Genomic DNA, 18,860 nt, shown 5'->3' on the forward strand with positions numbered 1-18,860 from the left:
TGGAGGTCTTTAAGCAGAGGCTTGACAGGCATATGCCAAGAATGCTTTGATGGTGTTTCCTGCTTGGCATGGTATTATTTTTGCTCTCACGCTTCCCCTGGGAACACCTGCATTTTACTGCCCGATCAGAGCAAACAGCAATCTTTGGGAATCCCAATTGCCATTTCCTCCAATTCAGTGGTAAAATGCAGGTTTTTCCAGGGAAAGTGTCCTGAGAGGAAAGAACCCACTCAGATACAGACCTGGAAATACCAGACCTGTGCCTAGAAATGCGGCACAAAAGAAGGATTTGTTCACACTTCCCTTTACTCCAGGTTTTCTAGGTACTGTCCATGCTTTAAAGCTCTGTGTCTGAGCTTAAGGCTTCTGCAAGGACAAGTCCTGGCTCATGAACCTATTAGGGTTCTATGAGGGTGTCAACAAGCATCTTGATAGAGCTGATCAAGTTGACATCATACATCTGGGCTTCCAAAAAAGCTTTTGATAAGGTACCACGTCAAAGACTGTTGAGTAAACCTAGCTAACATGGAGTAAGATAATAACAGTAATAATAATAATTTATTATACACTGCCCATCTGGCTGGGTTTCCCCAGGCGCTCTGGGCAGCTTCCAAAAGGAGATGAAAAATACATCTCCCGGAGAGGGGGAGATGCGTTCTCATTTGCATATGCCCATTCAACTCGGTCCCAAATTCAGGAGGAAGGGGGGCTGGGGGGCACTGGATGGAAAGCCCCTGAGGTAGCCCAGATCTCCCGGACGCTGTCCCCGCGAGCACCGTCAAGTTCCATGATTTAAGATGAAAAATTGGATTTAAATTATGGACATGCTTCAGACGAGGAGGGAGGAATTATTCTGCCAAAAAACCCAGCCACTGAGGAGATAAAGAAGAATTGAAGAAACATTGCATCAGAGACAGAGTGGTATATCGGACGGAACGGAAAGGGGGGGGGCGAGACTCTTTTTTAAAAAATATTATTATTCCTTAGTATTTTACTTAACAAAAAACCCCTAGAAGAACCATTTCTAACATCCATAACAAACGAGAATGGAAAGTTCGAGAATGGAAAGTTGGGAATCTGTTGACATAATATGGCTTTTAAAATATAAACTGTGTGGAAATGAAACTATATACAATTAAGGCTTTTATTTTCTGATTTGCTTGGAAGATGATCAAAGGTTCCCTAAATTATGGACGGAAGCAGATCTCATCAGCAGCTGGAACTTGTTGAAATTCTTTGTGGACTGTTTGCAAGAAGATTTGTGGGATGTGACACAGTCTTAATTGGGGAATCCACCATGTTGAAGTTAAGACCGGGTTATAGAAGAGTCATAGGGCGAGGGAGCTATAAATATGTTATTAGATGTGTGCTTTCAGCTTTGACCTGTCAACCTCTCCTGGAAAGACTATAATTTGTACCGGTTTTGAGAAATTAAAGAGCAGACACTTGGACTTGATTTATTGGAACTATCTGAAGATGGCGGCTGCCAGCAGTGATAAGACTCTTGGATTGATTTGGCCAAAATTCCAGCACATGAGGAGATATTGCAAACCTATGGAAGGGAATCATAGGCATAAAATCCACACAGAGACAGATATTGCTTGGTTAAACTCGCTTGTGGGAAAAACTCAGAGGTTGTGAGAAGATTGAAGGATAACAACAGAATTATTGGTAATTATTTGGACTATATTGATTAGAAATGCAGGAATTTATGAGATGATCAGAACCCTCCGAATCTGAAGCATGGGAAGTAAAAAAAAAAAAAATTGGCAGAATATTTCGATTAATTGATATGTATTTGTATAATGGTTTTCCCAGTAGTGATGTATGGAAGTGAGAGCTGGACCATAAAGAAGGCTGATCGCCGAAGAATTGATGCTTTTGAATTATGGTGCTGGAGGAGACTCTTGAGAGTCCCATGGACTGCAAGAAGATCAAACCTATCCATTCTTAAGGAAATCAGCCCTGAGTGCTCACTGGAAGGACAGATCGTGAAGCTGAGGCTCCAATACTTTGGCGACCTCATGAGAAGAGAAGAATCCTTGGGAAAGACCTTGATGTTGGGAAAGATGGAGGGCACTAAGAGAAGGGGACGACAGAGGACGAGATGGTTGGACAGTGTTCTCGAAGCTACGAACATGAGTTTGACCAAACTGCGGGAGGCAGTGCAAGACAGGAGTGCCTGGCGTGCTATGGTCCATGGGGTCACGAAGAGTCGGACACGACTAAACGACTAAACGGCAACAATTTGTATAATATGGATTATTTAATGTGATATGATTGGATGGTTGAAGTGGAAAATTTAAATAAAGTGGAAAATTTAATAAAACTTCCCTAAACAGAGCTGTCTTCAGATGTCTTCTAAAAGTCAGGTAGTTGTTTATGTCTTTGACATCTGATAGGAGGGCATTCCACAGGGCAGGCGCCACTACCGAGAAGGCCCTCTGCCTGCTTCCCTGTAACCTCACTTCTCACAGGGAGGGAACTACCAGAAGGCCCTCGGAGCTGGACCTCAGTGTCCGGGCTGAATGATGGGGGTGGAGACGCTCCTTCAGGTCTACTGGGCCTTTGAGACTGTTTAGGGGACCTCTTGTGGATCAGGAATTGGTTAAGTAGCAGGAAGCGGAGAGCAGGAATAAACAGACAGCTCTCCAAATGGAGAGATGTAGAAGGTCGAGTCCCCCAGGGTTCCGTATTGGGAGCTGTGAGGTGGCCAAGTTTGCTGATGATACTAAATTGTTCAGGACCGTTAAAACAAAAATAGATTGCAAAGAGCCTCCTAAGGACCTTTCGAAACTGGGTGAGCGGGCGGCAAAATGGCAAATGCAATTGAATGCAAAGAAATGCATTGCAGGGGGTTGGACTAGATGATCCTCAGGGTCCCTTCCAACTCTATGATTCTAAGTATAAAGTGATGCCTAGTGATGCAAGAAATCTTCCTTTCACATATACGGTCATGGCGTCTGAACTGGAGGTGATAGACCAGGAGTCATAACAGATCGCTTGATGAAGACGTCAACCCAGCATGAAAAGGACAATTTCCACTCTAGGGATCACTGGGAAAGGAACTGAAAATAAAACTGCTCATATAATAAAGCCGCTCTACACACCTGTGATGTGACTGCATTTGGAATACTGTGTACAGATCTGGTTGCTTCTAGCCATGATGGCTCGGCTCTGCCTTCCACGGCTGGAGGCATCAGAGCTTCTGATCCAGGAGGCTCTTATGCTCCCATAATCCCATCTGATGATGTTTCTGGAGCCCCAGGAAAAGAAAGCAATCTCTGTTTGAGTCCAGGTGTTATTGCAAATATATCTCTAGCGCCCTGTTTGCACTGGAGCGAAAGCAAAACTCGTGTGCACTGGCTCCGTGGGGTTTGGAGCTCTGGGGCATGACCCCAGGTCCTGGTTCCCGGCGGGAGCAAGCGCGTCGTGTTTGTCTCCGCTGTATCGCTTTCTGATAAATTCAGATTGTTGTCAGACAGTGCCCATTTTGGCTGCTTGCCTAAAATGGGGTGTGTTACCAGCCCAGGTGAAAGGGCTCTGAGCACCAACCTCCCCAAGAAGCTGTTTATCCAAGAGGAGCAGCCACAAAACAAGGGCTATAAATAGCTTTCCTTGTTTAGGTCAACAAAAGCCCAAGGGGTGCCAAGTGCAAGGACCCAGCACATGGCAGAAGGTTGCCTGCAGGGGGAATTAGCCACAGGGCAAATTCAGACAAAACTTGATAAAAGACCAGGCGTGTTGGTGGTGGGGTTAATAACAGAGGAGAGAAAGCACCGGTCTTCTGCGCAGATCCTTCACAGGAAGTCCAAGATCCCCTTTTGGGGATGGCAGGAGGACTCTGAGGGCTGCTGGGTATGTGAACACAGCACTATTGTGCAGTTCCCTCCCCAATCCCTACATAAGACTCTAAGCAGGTTTTCTTCAACTCCAAATTGTTCATCTAAGATTACATTGATGGGCCATGATCGGTTGGAATACTGTGTACAAAGGCCTGGAAACGATGCCTTATGAGGAACGGCTTAGGGAGCTGGGTATGTTTAGCCTGGAGAAGAGAAGGTTAAGGGGTGATATGATAGCCATGTTCAAATATATCAAAGGATGTCATATAGAGGAGGGAGAAAGGTTGTTTTCTGCTGCTCCAGAGAAGTGGACACGGAGCAATGGATTCAAACTACAAGAAAGAAGATTCCACCTAAACATTAGGAAGAGCTTCCTGACAGTAAGAGCTGTTTGGCAGTGGAACTTGCTGCCAAGGAGTGTGGTGGAGTCTCCTTCTTTGGAGGTCTTTAAGCAGAGGCTTGACAGGCATATGCCAAGAATGCTTTGATGGTGTTTCCTGCTTGGCAGGGGGTTGGACTGGATGGCCCTTGTGGTCTCTTCCAACTCTAGGATTCTATGATTCTATGGTTGCACAGGGTTTGGCAAGGGGGATCTCGAGGTGGAAGGGGGAACAGAAATGCACAGGCGCCTCCTCCTCCTCCCCTGGTCACACTCTTCCTCTGAGGCCACTTTCCCCCCAGAGGAAGATCCAGCTGACCACGCAGTCACAGCGTGCCCCTCAGTGGGACAGCCCAGAATTACAGAAGCCATCCCAGCTTTTGATTGGATCCTAGAATGTCCCATTTTTTGGTTTGGTGCTCTGGCCCAAGAAAGCTGACTCACGCCAGAGGGCTGACCAAAGGATGCTGGTTTTTTGATGTCGTGCTTTCATGCAAACCAGCTGGTTACCAAGAGAGATCAGGACCAAAATACAAGCATCCCAATTTTGATCAGTGGGATTTTGGAGTGTATGTATTGGCCTGGAGAAGGTGGGGAGGCCACAAAGATGGGGAGGGGGCACCCTGAGTCTTCCAGGAAGAGGGGAGGGGACACACAGCAGGCCGGTCCAGCCCCCAGGGCAGGACATTTGGGGTGAACAGCAGCCAGAGTCGGGAAGGGGCCTGCCCTTAAAAGTGATCCAGGTTGTGGCTTAGTGTGCAAAGGAGGCTCTTTCTCCATTAAAGTAAGGGAGGGGTGGAATTGGAAAGGTTTCTGTATTTAATGTTTGATGGATTTCTGTATTTTAGAATTTCTGTTTTGTTGGAAGCCGCCCAGAGTGGCTGGGGGAACCCGGCCAGATGGGCGGGGTATAAATAATAAATTATTATTATTATTATTATTATTATTATTATTATTATTTGGAAAGGGGACAGGACTCTCAGGTCCCTGTGAGCCACAATGGAGTGATTTAGCTGGGAGGGGGGCAATTAGAGAAGAGGAAGAGGAAGAGGTGGAGGGCAGGGCAGGGCAGGCTTGGCAATGGGCCTCAGGCCTCACAGGACAGGGTGCCAGCCAGGACTCCTGGGTTCTCAAGGAATTTGATGGCAGGGAGTGGCACTGAAGTGAGTGAGGTGGCTTCCAATCGGTGCAGCTGAGTCATCCTGTGACCTCCAGGTCTGGCCCTTTCCCTCTGAGCCAGTAGCAACTGGCACGCACGGGGGGGGGGGGGGGGAGTGTGTGTGACTATGTGTTTGCCTCCTCTCCCTCCTGCTGTTGACATGGCATGACTGGCAGGAAGAACTGGATGGCCCTCACCTGTATTCTTGTGGGGATGGGAAGCTGGCAAGGAGCAGTGGAGGGCAGGGAGCAGCATTTGCCCACCTGGAGCCTCAATTTGTTCTTAGATTGGAAACAAAAGACGAGCTTGTCAAAGCCTCTACATGACACACTAGGCAATAGATATAGGTCATACCGTATTTTTCCATGTATAAGACTAGGTTTTTCACCTTAAAAATTAAGTAAAAAATTAGGGGGTGTCTTATACACCCCATTTTCTTAAATCTGGATCCCCCAAAATAGGGAGCGTCTTATACAAGGGGGCGTCTTATAGACAGGAAAATACGGTGATATAGATTTTAACCTCTGGGGAAAACTCTGGAGGAGAGATCTAAAGTTTACAGCTTGTTATTCCTTGAAGGAGAACTACTTGAAAAAGACTGAATCAGATAAGTGCTGGAGAAGCAAAGAGGTGGAGGGCACGTTCTTGCATATGTGGTGGACCTGTAAAAGGGTAAAAGAGTATTGGGAAATAATTTAAAATGAATTGGGGAAAAATGTTTAAAAGTACTTTTCTTAAAAAACCAGATGGGGGGGATAGTTCAATTGGAAAGGTGTCAAAAAAGATTATTTATGTATGCCACTACGGCGGCCCGTGTTTTGTTCGTCCAAAAATGGAAAACGAGTGAGGTCCCAACCAAAGAAGAATGGCAACTTAAGCTGATGGAATATGCGCAGCTTGCAGACCTAACATATAGAATAAGATGGTTACAGGTAGGTAGCCGTGTTGGTCTGGGTCGAAGTAAAATAAAAAAATTCCTTCAGTAGCACCTTAAAGACCAACTAAGTTTTTATTTTGGTATGAGCTTTCGTGTGCATGCACACTTCTCCTATTTCACTGTATCTGAAGAAGTGTGCATGCACACGAAAGCTCATACCAAAATAAAAACTTAGTTGGTCTTTAAGGTGCTACTGAAGGAATTTATTGATTTTATATAGAATAAGAGAACAAGAACATTTGTTTAAAGAAGACTGGAAAATGTTTATTGAATATAGAGGGGGGTTGTGTCACTGGCAAACGACAGCATTAAGATAAATTCAACATTGGAAATAAGTTTTGATGGAAGTAGTAATGGGATGGTTTACACAACAGAACAGTGGCATAGCGTTGTGGGGGCGACAGGAGCGCAAAATTGTTAGAGGCACAAAATTTCAGTCCTGGGTGCTGCCTCAAGTGCAGCTGTGTGTTTCCGTCGCTGGGCTCCCTTGAAAACGGCTTCTCCATGCGAACCTCATGGCACCAGGCAGACACCTTCCCTGCACTCTTTTTGGCACCTGCTAAAAACATTACTGTTTAGACAAGCCTGTCCAGAGGTTTGGAAATCTGGTGTGAATCTTAATCTGTGTTTAGTCTCTTGCCATTTCAACTTTTGGAATTGTCGATTTGATTGCTTTATCTTTTGTGTAAACCACTTTGAGGTTTTTTAAACTATCCCTAGTGGTGTACAAATTCTAAAACAAGCCCGCTGTGGGCTGTTGCAAACCTAACAGCAGACGATTGCAAACCTACCGGTAACAGTAAAACTTCAACCCTCCAGTGTTTGCCATCTTCCGCCTTGCGGCAGCCACTCCTCATTCCCAACTAATCCTGCTTTGGCCTGGGTCTCTTTGTCTCTGCCCTGCTTCACTTCTTCTCGGCTCTCAACGAGGCCCTCTCCTCCCACGTCACAAATCTTTCCCACCGAAATTCAGATTTAAAAACTTCCCGCTTCCTCTTTCTGACGAAACCTATCGCACAATGCTGTGCTTTGTCGAGCAGAATTGGCCCGCGCTAGCCAGAGAGGGGCTACCTTTGAGCTGAGGTTTAACTTGCAGGCTGTGCCTCAGTACCAAAGTATGTGAGGTAAACACTGAGAATTGCATCTGGGAGGAGTGCTACTCCCTCTCTGCTTCACACACAGCCAAGGCAAAGAGGAAGAGCTTTGCTTCCTTCTCAAGACAAGAAACAAAGGTGAGCATAATCCCCCTTTGGCCACCTAGGGAAACTGAGGCACACAACCCCTACTTCACCTCCAGATGGGTGCTGGGGCTCAGCAGCCTCCCTGCCCCCCAATCTCAGTGGGAGACTCTTCCTGGCGACTTGTGTTGGTGCAGGGCAGAAGGCACTCTGTGCATGGTCTCGGGAACAGTGTGTGAACACTCTGCTTTTCTTAAAGCACATTTCTCTCCCCCGCCAAAGAGTTCTGGGTGCTGGTAGTTTGTTAGGGGCTGCTGTGGGAATTGCCATGGGGGAAAGCACAGGGCCTGGGATTATTTGAAGAGAGAAAGAATACACCTTAAATGCACTGAGAGTACACGGCCTTATTACACAGCCTTGGGGTTGTGTCCAATCAACAAGAGGGTTGGGCTAGATGACCCTCTGGCTCCCATCCGAGTCTGCAATTCTACGATTCTGTAAGTAAGGAAGCAACAAAGGCTTCTCTTCTTAAACAAGCCTGAACAGGTGTTTTCCCAGCCTAGAAATTCCTCGTTGCCACTTCCGACCTTTGCGCATGGGCTGAATCCCTCCGGCTGCCTTAAGACTCCCAGAGAAACTCCGCATTAAATCGCCACATTCAGCTGCTCCTGAGCTTCACCCAATGCTGCCCAGTCAGGAAAAGGGCCCCCTCCCTGGCTCCGAAAGGGGGGGGCAAGCAGCCTTTGCCTATTCCTTATTTCCCCTGAGCTCTCAAAGCAAGACAAAGCCACATTCGCCTCCCTGCCCCAAAGGCCTTTGCAAAGATGCTCAGACAAACCTGGAGGAGCAACTTGGGGGCACCAAAGACACCCACAAACCATTGGTGGTGCTGTGATTATTTTGTACGTTTTTATTTCCCTGACTCTTGAGTGAGGTGGGAGTCAGAGCGTCCCAGCTGAAGACCAAAAGGTCTCCCTCCACCCTGGGCTAACAGGTGATGTGCAAAGTGGTGTAGCCCACTCAAGACCACCCCCCTCATTTTTGCATCGGGTGCTGATCAAGCCTCCTCCTCTCCCTCTTCTTGGTGGGATCCAGACAAGCCAGTTTCACATCTTAAAGGGGGCATTGACCACCTGCGCTAGGGAGCCCCCAGTGGACCAGAACCCCCAGATCTGGCCACACAGTTCACTCTGAAATGGAGCTGCAGAACTCTGCTTATTACACGCCTCACCTGTGAATGTGGCCGGAGTCACAGCGCCACATGGAGGCAAAGTCTTCAGGCACATTGCAGGGGGTTGGATTGGATGACCCTTTGAGTCCCTTCCAACTCTACAATCTGCGATTCTATAATAATGGGAAGAGGAGGAGGCAGCCTTGGATGTGTACACGTGAATGTTTTAAAGCACATGCAAAGCGCGCACACACCAAAGAATTCTGGGCATGGTAGTTTGCTAACAGTTCACAGCTGGTTGGACTAGATGACCCTATTGGGTCCCCCTTCCAACTCTACAATTCAATGATTTGAAGAGTTGCCGAGGATTGTAACCCTGTGGGGCGTGCTTCAAAGGCATCGTGTGAACTCAGCTTTAGAGTCACCTCCTCTGCTCCGACCGAAAAGAGGGTCTGCTCGTGTGGACGCTGCCGGCGCGGGGGGGGGGGGGAACCGACGCGCTGCTGCCACCTGCTGGCCGTCGGAGGTACTGTTTGCAGATTCAGTCCCCTGGGACGTGTGAACTGGCTGGATGGTGGGGGTGGGGGAGAGACGTGGGGGTTGTTTACGCGCGTGCATGTGCCAGCCGCGCGAGCCCGCTTTGCAAGCCCCGCGCCTCCCCGTAACCGGATCTTTCTCCCTTCCCTCCCTCCTGCCGGATTCCAGGCATCGCTGGCCAAAAATACCCCCGGGGTCCATCTCTGCCGCCTTCCGGCCCTTTGTGGGGCCCCGCTCGGCACCCACAGCCAGCAGCGCTTCCCTCCCGGCGTCGTCGTGAAGGGGATCCCGGCCAGGCCGAGTCCAGGCCAGGCTTCCGATGGGGGAGGGGAGTGACGTCAACGCAGCGCTGTCCACCCGGCGGAGGTGCTGGAGAGGGAGAGCCGGAACTCCTGGGTTCTTTCCTGATGGGGCGGGGGGCGGAGATAGAATCATAGAATGAAAGAATATAGAGTTGGAAGAGACCACAAGGGCCATCCAGTCCAACCCCCTCCCAAGCAGGAAACACCATCAAAACATTCTTGACATATGCCTGTAAGCCTCTGCTTAAAGACCTCCAAAGAAGGAGACTCCACCACACTCCTTGGTAGCAAATTCCACTGCCGAACAGCTCTTACTGTCAGGAAGTTCTTCCTAATGTTTAGGTGAAATCTTCTTTCTTGTAGTTTGAATCCATTGCTCCATGTCCGCTTCTCTGGAGCAGCAGAAAACAATCTTTCTCCCTCCTCCATATGGCATCCTTTCATATATTTGAACATGGCTATCATATCACCCCTTAACCTTCTCTTCTCCAGGCTAAACATACCCAGCTCCCTAAGCCGTTCATCATAAGGCATCGTTTCCAGGACTTTGACCATTTTGGTTGCCCTCCTCTGGACACGTTCTAGCTTGGATGCTCCGAAGGAGAGGGGGCGGGGGCTCTAGGCTGGTGGCCGGAAGGCACTTTGCACGCGCTCAGGGGCACGCTCTTCCTCCTCCCCTGGAGCTGGCGCGAGGAAGGCCTTGCCGAGGGAGGGGGCCGAGGGGGTATGTGAGGTCAGAAGGAGAATTGGGGTGCGTGGATGGGCGGAATTTGGAGTGCCCGGACTGTCGGGGATAAAAATCGGGCCTCATCCCTGCGAGGAACCGGCAGCCCCCTCCCCGCTGGACCGGATCCTCGAGGGTTGTGGTGCCGCCACCCCCAAATCTTCGCTTGGCGGGCGGCTGCTGAGCACTCCTGGAATTCGCATCCCAAAGAGGCCGACGATTCCCGGGTTCTCGGGGTTTGCCGTCGGGGTCCCGGGGGTTCACACGTGCTGTCTTTGTAAAACAATACAAAACCATCGCGAGGCATCCTTTGCAATACGCCCCGGGAACTTTTACCGGGGTGGGAGAAGGTCGGTGATTCCCCTCCAAGGAACCCAAGGCTAAATGGGTGGTCCCAATTCTGAGATCTTCAGAAGAAGGGGATTTGGAGGGGGGGTCCTCGGGCGAAGCTTCAGAAGGCTGGCGTTGCGCACAAGTTCTTCAACCAGACGCACCTTTAGGGGGCTGGCCGGGGGTCTCCCGTCGGAAGCGGCGCCTGAGAGTCCCAGCACCCCGATCCCCGACGGGGAGAACCCGCAACTTGCTCGACACGTGCCAAGCGAGGACAGGCTTGAAGACCCGCCCAGGCCCGTCTGCTTTGCTGGAGGGGGCGGGAGGAAAATAGACGGGGCGCCTCGGAGGGGCCCCTGGATTTTTGCCCCTTCCCCAGTGTGGGAACGCCCCGGCTTAGCCGCTGCCCCCACCTCCTCCACGGGGAGCCCAGGGCTGGCGGGGGGGGGAGGTGAGGCTCGCGAGATCTGCTGCCTTTGGCCGCCGCCCGGCGGGGTGGGGAGGCTGGGCCAGCCAGGCGGGGCTGGGGGGGCGCCTCTGCTGCTGCTGCTGCTGCTCCTCTCGCCCCCGCCGCCGCCAGCCCGGAGTCGGCAGAGGCAGCGGAGACAGAAACAGCGGCGCCCTCGTCCTCCTCCTCCTCCTCCTCCTCGGCCCAGGTAAGGGGCAGCTGCTCCCCGCGCCGGTAGGTGGAGGCTCCCCGGACACCCCGAAAGGGCTCCCTCCTCGGCCCATCAGCCTGGGCGCCTCTGACGCAGACGCCCCAGCATCCCTTCTCCACCCACAAATCGTGTTTCCCCAAATCTGATCATCTCTCTCTTCCGCAAAAAAGGCTCCCTTATCTCTGGCCGGGCTGGAAATGGGGAGGGGGGGCAGGTCTGAGAAATTACCGCACCCCTCTCCCCCCATATGGAGGTCGGAGGCGCCCGTGACAGGCTGGCACGTGCCGGGGAGGGGAGGGGAGCTTCTGACGCTCCCTCCCTGGCCGCTGTTTTCCAAAGTCTCCCCCCCCCCCGCGCGCGCCGCCCTCGAACGCGCAGCTCCCTCCGGCTCCAGCCCCATCTTTCCCGAGTCATCTTCTACCCCCACCCCGCCACCAGTTTCCTATTCCTTGTCTGCCCCCCCAGCGCCCCCCCATTCTCTATCCCTCTTTCTCCATCGCCCCTTGCCTGCTCCCCTTCCTCAGCACCTGGCTTGTGTTTGTGGGGGCTAGTATCGAGGATGTCCTGCCTGGGGGTTTTCCCAACCGGGGAGGCGGGTGGCTGAGCAAGGCCAGAATGTTTCGGGCGGGGGGGGGCTCATGCTTGGAGCAAACACCTCCGAGAGTGTGCAGAGTGCACCCCCACCCCCACCCCCCAAGCACTCCCCTGCAAAGATGTAGAGCGTGGAGCTGGACATGCAGGGGAGGGCCATGTTCTGATGGAAAATCATTAGCTGGGGAGGGATCCTGGCTTCTCCCAGGTGGGGTGAGGCTGTCGGGAGATCCGGCGGGGGGGGGGGGGCTGGGAACCTCCGTTGGTGCAAAGAGAGGCAGCAAAGGGAGTCCTCTGCCTGTGCGCCTGCGCACCCACGGGGCGGGGGTACTGTGAGGAGCAGCGGGTGGGTCGCAATCCAGCCAGGCGCTCATCCGGACCCAGATGCGGCCCTTAATGCGCTCAGCTGCACATGGCTGCTTCGGAGGTGAGGGGGTCCGGCCGGGCGCATCCCCCCCCCCGGTCACATCAAGGCTGTCTCTATGGACACCTCCCCCTTGTTTGCAAACAGAGCAGCTGCAGGAATCAAAGGGAGGAAGGAGGGGGAGGGGAGAGCTATTAAAAGCTTGGCCAGGGTGGATTGGGGGGGGGGGTGCGCTGGGTGTCCCAGAAGCATCCAGGCTAAATCTGCCCCTCTCCCAAATGCTTGGAAGGAGCCACAGCGGTGGGGAGGGGAAGGCATGTGCTCCCCCACCCAGGAGCATCTAAACACACCAGACTTGCCACCCCCAACCAGACATGCAGACACCGTCTCCAGCCCCCTCCCACCCCCTCCAACATTTCACCATGAAAATAGGGAAATCCTATTCCACATCCGGAAGCTTCTCCTACGTTTGATCTCATTGCACACATAGATGTCATTCACACTCAGACATCGGTCACCTTGAGCCAAGTGCAACCTCTGCACCTCACCCACCTTGCAGGATCGTTGTAAAGAAAAAATGTGTGAGGGGAAGGGATTGTGTGCAACACTTTCCACAGATGAACGGAAAGAAATACAAAATGTTAGCGTTAAGCTGCCTTGAGTTCCTGTCAGGGAAAAAGGTGAAATAATAATAATAATAATAATAATAATAATAATAATAATAATAATAATAAGGTGGTACTGGACAATTTTTTTAGTAATAGTAATAAACATTGTTGTTTAGTCGTGTCCGACTCTTCGTGACCCCATGGACCAGAGCAGGCCAGGCACTCCTTTCTTCCACTGCCTCCCGCAGTTTGGTCAAACTCATGTTCGTAGCTTCGCAGACACTGTCCAATCATCTCGCCCTCTGTCGTCCCCTTCTCCTAGTGCCCTCCATCTTTCCCAACATCAGAGTCTTTTCCAGGGAGTCTTCTCTTCTCATGAGGTGGCCAAAGTATTGGAGCCTCAGCTTCAGGATCTGTCCTTCCAGTGAGCACTCAGGGCTGATTTCCTTCAGAATGGATAGATTTGATCTTCTTGCAGTCCATGGGACTCTCAAGAGTCTCCCCCAGCATCATAATTCAAAAGCATCAATTCTTCGGCAATCAGCCTTCTTTATGGTCCAGCTCTCACTTCCATCCATCACTACTGGGAAAACCATAGCTTTAACTATACGGACCTTTGTCGGCAAGGTGATGTCCAAGCTTTTTAAGATGCTGTCTAGGTTTGTCATCGCTTTTCTCCCAGTGATAAACATAAAAATGGAAAGGACCCCTGACAGTTAAGTCCAGTCGCGAACGACTCGGGGGTTGTGGCCAAGGGAGCCAGCGTTTGTCCACAGACAGTTTTTCGGGTCATGTGGCCAGCATGACTAAGCCGTTTCTGGTGAAACCAGAGCACTACATGGAAATGCCATTTACCTTCCCGCTGGAGTGGTACCTATTTCTCTACTTGCACTTTGATGTGCTTTCGAACTGCTAGGTTGGCAGGAGCTGGGACCGAGCAACAGGGGATTCGAACCACCAACCTTCTGATTGGCAAGCCCTAGGCTCAGTGGTTTAGACCACAGCGCCACCCGTGTAATAAACATACCAGAGAGTAAATCCTAATGAACTAAGAAGGACTTACAGTTGTTGTTGTTGTTTAGTCGTTTAGTCGTGTCCGACTCTTCGTGACCCCATGGACCACAGCACGCCAGGCACTCCTGTCTTGCACTGCCTCCCGCAGTTTGGTCAAACTCATGTTCGTAGCTTCGAGAACACTGTCCAACCATCTTGTCCTCTGTCGTCCCCTTCTCCTAGTGCCCTCAATCTTTCCCAACATCAGGGTCTTTTCCAATGATTCTTCTCTTCTCATGAGGTGGCCAAAGTATTGGAGCCTCAGCTTCACGATCTGTCCTTCCAGGGAGCACTCAGGGCTGATTTCCTTCAGAATGGATAGGTTTGATCTTCTTGCAGTCCATGGGACTCTCAAGAGTCTCCTCCAGCACCATAATTCAAAAGCATCAATTCTTCGGCGATCAGCCTTCTTTATGGTCCAGCTCTCACTTCCATACATCACTACTGGGAAAACCATAGCTTTAACTATACGGACCTTTGTCGGCAAGGTGATGTCTCTGCTTTTTAAGATGCTGTCTAGGTTTGTCATTGCTTTTCTCCCAAGAAGCAGGCATCTTTTAATTTCGTGACTGCTGTCACCATCTGCAGTGATCAAGGAGCCCAAGAAAGTAAAATCCCTCACTGCCTCCATTTCTTCCCCTTCTATTTGCCAGGAGGTGATGGGACCAGTGGCCATGATCTTGGTTTTTTTGATGTTGAGCTTCAGACCATATTTTGCGCTCTCCTCTTTCACCCTCATTAAAAGGTTCTTTAATTCCTCCTCGCTTTCTGCCATCAAGGTTGTGTCATCTGCATATCTGAGGTTGTTGATATTTCTTCCAGCAATCTTAATTCCGGCTTGGGATTCATCTAGTCCAGCCTTTCGCATGATGAATTCTGCATATAAGTTAAATAAGCAGGGAGACAATATACAACCTTGTCGTACTCCTTTCCCAATTTTGAACCAATCAGTTGTTCCATATCCAGTTCTAACTGTAGCTTCTTGTCCCACATAGAGATTTCTCAGGAGACAGATGAGGTGATCAGGCACTCCCATTTCTTTAAGAACTTGCCATAGTTTGCTGTGGTCGACACAGTCAAAGGCTTTTGCATAGTCAATGAAGCAGAAGTAGACGTTTTTCTGGAACTCTCTAGCTTTCTCCATAATCCAGCGCATGTTTGCTATTTGGTCTCTGGTTCCTCTTCCCTTTCGGAATCCAGCTTGCACTTCTGGGAGTTCTCGGTCCACATACTGCCTAAGCCTGCCTTGTAGAATTTTAAGCATAACCTTGCTAGCGTGTGAAATGAGCGCAATTGTGCGGTAGTTGGAGCATTCTTTGGCACTGCCCTTCTTTGGAATTGGGATGTAGACTGATCTTCTCCAATCCTCTGGCCATTGCTGAGTTTTCCAAACTTGCTGGCATATTGGGTGTAGCAATATGCCAGCAAGTTTGGACTTACGGTACTTCTGAGTAAAAATGCTGAGGATTGCAGCATCAGGCTCAATTTACAATAAAGGAATAAACACTGCCTGTGTTTCCTAAGAAGTAGCTAGTTGCTTTTTTCCTTATTTTAATACCATTTTATTAATTTTCAAAAAATAACAAAAATAAAAACAATACAAAAACAAAACACAACACGAAGAAAAAAGAAAAGAAAAAAGATCATATGCAAATTTTTAAAACCATATTCTTTTTAGCCAACTTCCCTCCCCTCCCCTTCTTGGTCCCATTTCATTAAGCTTATTTATGCACATGCATGGAACCTTATATTCTTAACAATCCAATTTTAAAACCTTCTTCATCTTATTACAAGTTACTTCTAAAAGTTATACTAATGTAAATGTCTAAACACAAGCTTAATAGATATTCTTTGAACATCTGCACCTTTTTTAAACTCAAAGTCCTTCTTTCTTTGGAGTCAGATTAACTAAGTTGTCCTGCAGAGTTCAAAAGTTTATTTTGCCAATCTTCTTTATCTTATTTGGCGGAGGCTTCTGCCTTAGGTAGGAACTGGCTGGTCTTGGCCTGGTATTCTCTCTCAAGTACAGGAACAAAGTCTTTTGCTCAATGAGTCCATTGAGTCCTGTACATCTCAATATCATCATTCAATTTTTTAAAAAAACAATTAATCATCTCCCACATACTCTTCAAATCTTTATATGTCTTTTCCCAGGCCTTTAAAATAATTATAGATTGCCACCACAAATAGTAACCTCTTATGCATTTTGCCCTCCCTTCCTGCTGCTTTTCTATCACGGTCAAAGCTCCCAAATCTTTTCACATACACCGTAATACCATTTTTGTCTTGTACTACTCTTACTTTCCCTTGTATTTTCCTCAAACCTCATCTCCCTACCATTTCCACCTTGGTGGTTTGTGTATTCGCCTCTTTTAATTCTCCCACACCCTCTGCAAGTAAGTTATTATTTTTACAAATTTGAGAAGCTGCCTTATTAACACCTTTTATCTGATCAAACAATTCTCTTTTTCATGTTTGAAAGAAAACCATACAATTCATCTCTTCTAAAAGAACATAAGAAGTGGCTGGCTGCTGAGGCATCACAATTAAAGAATTTAAGGCAGGTTGGCAACATTTTCCTTCAAAATTATAGGAAAGGCTTCATATGCCAGCTTCACTATTTTCTTCATTTGGTGCAGGAGTTTTATTTTTAGTTCAAACAGGACTGTGCTATTGCATCTACACACCACATCCAATTGTCCTCTGAGATGAGGAGGGGAGGGGGAAAGGGACATTCCAGGATCAAATCCGGGATGACTTCTGTCATTTTGGGACTCTTCCTGGAAAGTCGGGAAACTTGGAGGGTATGTGATCCTGTGCCTTGCGTAGGAAGTAAACACCTCCCACCCTTGAGCTTGACCCCTCTTGCAGCAGCACAACGTCCGCACCCCAGGGACAGGCAGAGTCTATTTCCTGTTTTCCCCCACCCCCTAAGAGAGAGGATTTCCCCGCTGTGTTTACAGAAAGCCCTTCCTCTTCCACTCTTAGCCAGGGCTGAGATGGAGTTGCTCCAGGGATTTGTGCCAGAATCTCAATGCCTGGGATATGTATAGCAGTGCCAGGCTGCCTCTGGGCATGTGCAGAGCGCTTTGCCCTCAAGGAACAGGAGTCAGCCCCCACTCCACGCTCTTCTCTAGGCTGTAGGCAGGTTTGGTTTCCAAAGCTAAACTCTGTAGGAGTTCATTGGCTGGAGTGAGCGAATAATATAAGGGGATCCACCTGGTTAGGCTCATCTCTGGAAGACAAGCGGGTGGGTGGCTTTCTGTAAATCTCAAAGGAACTGAAACACTGCCTTGGTTGTAAGAAAGATCGTAAGCAGCGCTGGATCAGGCCAAAGGAGGCCCACCTAGTCCTGTTCTCACAGTGGGAATCTAGATAAACTGCCTCTGGACCTGGAGGTTCCAAGGGAACATAAGAAGAGACTCTTGGATCAGACCAAAAGGGACCCATCAAGTCCAGTATTCTGTCCTCACAGTGGGAGAAGGAGATGCCCCAAGACAACACAGGAGCCATCTTTGGCTGGGGCCCCATAGCAAGTGACATTTGGGGCATGGTGCCCCCAATACGGGAGGCAGTACATAGTCATGGTGGCTAATAGCTACCTATAGCCCTTCCCTCCATGAATTTCCTCCATCTACTCTTAAACTGACAGACAACACTATATTAGGAAGAACTTTCCGACAGCAAGAGCAATTTGATGGCGGAACAGACTCCTTGGGAAGGTGCTGGACTTTCTCCTTCATCAGAAGTTCTTAAGCAAAGGTCAGATAGTCGTTGATCGGAAATGGTTTAGCTGCATTGCAGGGGGTTGGGCTAGATGACCCTCGGGGTCCCTTCCAACCCTGCAGTCCTCTGATCTTCTGGAGTTCCATCATTTTCATGACATGCTGCAGAGAGAAGGCCCTTCCTTTGATCTGTCCTCCATCCCCCAGATTCTGCTCAACCCACACATGAAAGGGCCTCTTTCACGCACCCAATTCTAAAAATTCCAGCCTCGTCAGGAATGCCAGCAAACACTTTTGAAACTAAAGGAATGAGGGAAAGGCAAGCCTTGAGCATTCACATCCCTGCTCCCTTCCCACATTTCACAAACACACATCCATGCTCCAAAGTCGGATCATTTTTCCCCTATTGCCTTTTGATGCTGGGACTTTGGTGAAGTCCCAGTGAGGGAGGAGCTGCAGACATGTGAGACAGCTCCCAAGAAGGCCTCATCCTGCACACCGGGTGTCCTTAATGTGGCACAGAGGTGGCGTGTGGCCAAAATGGAACCCATCAGAGAACGGCCACGAGAGACAAGAAGGCGTTGTGCAAATCAAATGAAAGCAACACACTCTGGAACCTGCCTTGGGGCCAGGCGGCTTGGAAGAGCCTGTCTACGAATCTGCCCTAGGTGCTAAGACCCTCAGGGAACACCTTCTGTCGGTCCCACCAACATCAGAGTCACGGCCGGTGGTGGAAGGAGACAGGGAGAGCCTTTTCTGGCAAGTCCCAGATTGTGGCATTCCCTCCCAAGAAACACCAGACTGGCTCCCTCCTTCATTTCCTTTGGAAACTAAGGTGCACTGCACTGTTATCAGCGTTAATTGCTGGTTCTAAATGTCTGGCGTGCTAGGGTCCATGGCGTGCAATGGTCCATGGGGTTACGAAGAGTCGGACATGACTAAACGACTAAACAACAACAAATGTGCTTTGGTGTATTTCAATTCCTATTTTTAACTACCTTGTTTTCACAACTTTGATCCTCCATTTGAAGAAGAAAAAATTGGCAATACAGTCAAACCTCGGCTCCGGAACACCTCTCCTGAACGCTGAAAACCCAGAAGTAACTGCTCCGGTGTCAGGGGGACTACTTACAGGGAGCCTCTCCCCCCTCCCCCATCATCGGAGGAGGGAATGAGGAATGGAGCGGTTTGGAGAGAGGGCTAAGTGAGGTGTCTGAGCCCTGGCACCGCTCTGGTCGAAGGTTAGCGGATGAGGGACTCAGCGAGACGTCGGAGCCCAGGCGCCACCCCAGCGCCCG

General features: G+C 49.6%; 1 protein-coding gene across 1 annotated transcript in view; it reads right to left on the bottom strand.

Annotated features, from left to right (window-relative positions):
* The window catches only part of LOC132593026 (mucin-2-like), a gene marked incomplete at its 3' end in the record, with an annotated part of 44,775 nt that extends 27,352 nt beyond the window's left edge, over positions 1 to 17,423 (bottom strand). The window contains exons 1-4 of the mRNA XM_060281403.1: positions 17,311 to 17,423; positions 12,131 to 12,328; positions 10,727 to 10,872; positions 9,395 to 9,610 (exon numbers count right to left, since the gene is read on the bottom strand). Of these exons, the coding sequence (XP_060137386.1) occupies positions 9,395 to 9,610; positions 10,727 to 10,872; positions 12,131 to 12,328; positions 17,311 to 17,423 (673 nt within the window). The remainder of the gene's footprint in view (positions 1 to 9,394; positions 9,611 to 10,726; positions 10,873 to 12,130; positions 12,329 to 17,310) is intronic.
* Between the last annotated feature and the right edge of the window lie 1,437 nt (positions 17,424 to 18,860).

Source organism: Zootoca vivipara, chromosome 13, assembly GCF_963506605.1.
Source record: "Zootoca vivipara chromosome 13, rZooViv1.1, whole genome shotgun sequence".
NCBI classification, from domain to species: Eukaryota; Metazoa; Chordata; class Lepidosauria; order Squamata; family Lacertidae; genus Zootoca; species Zootoca vivipara.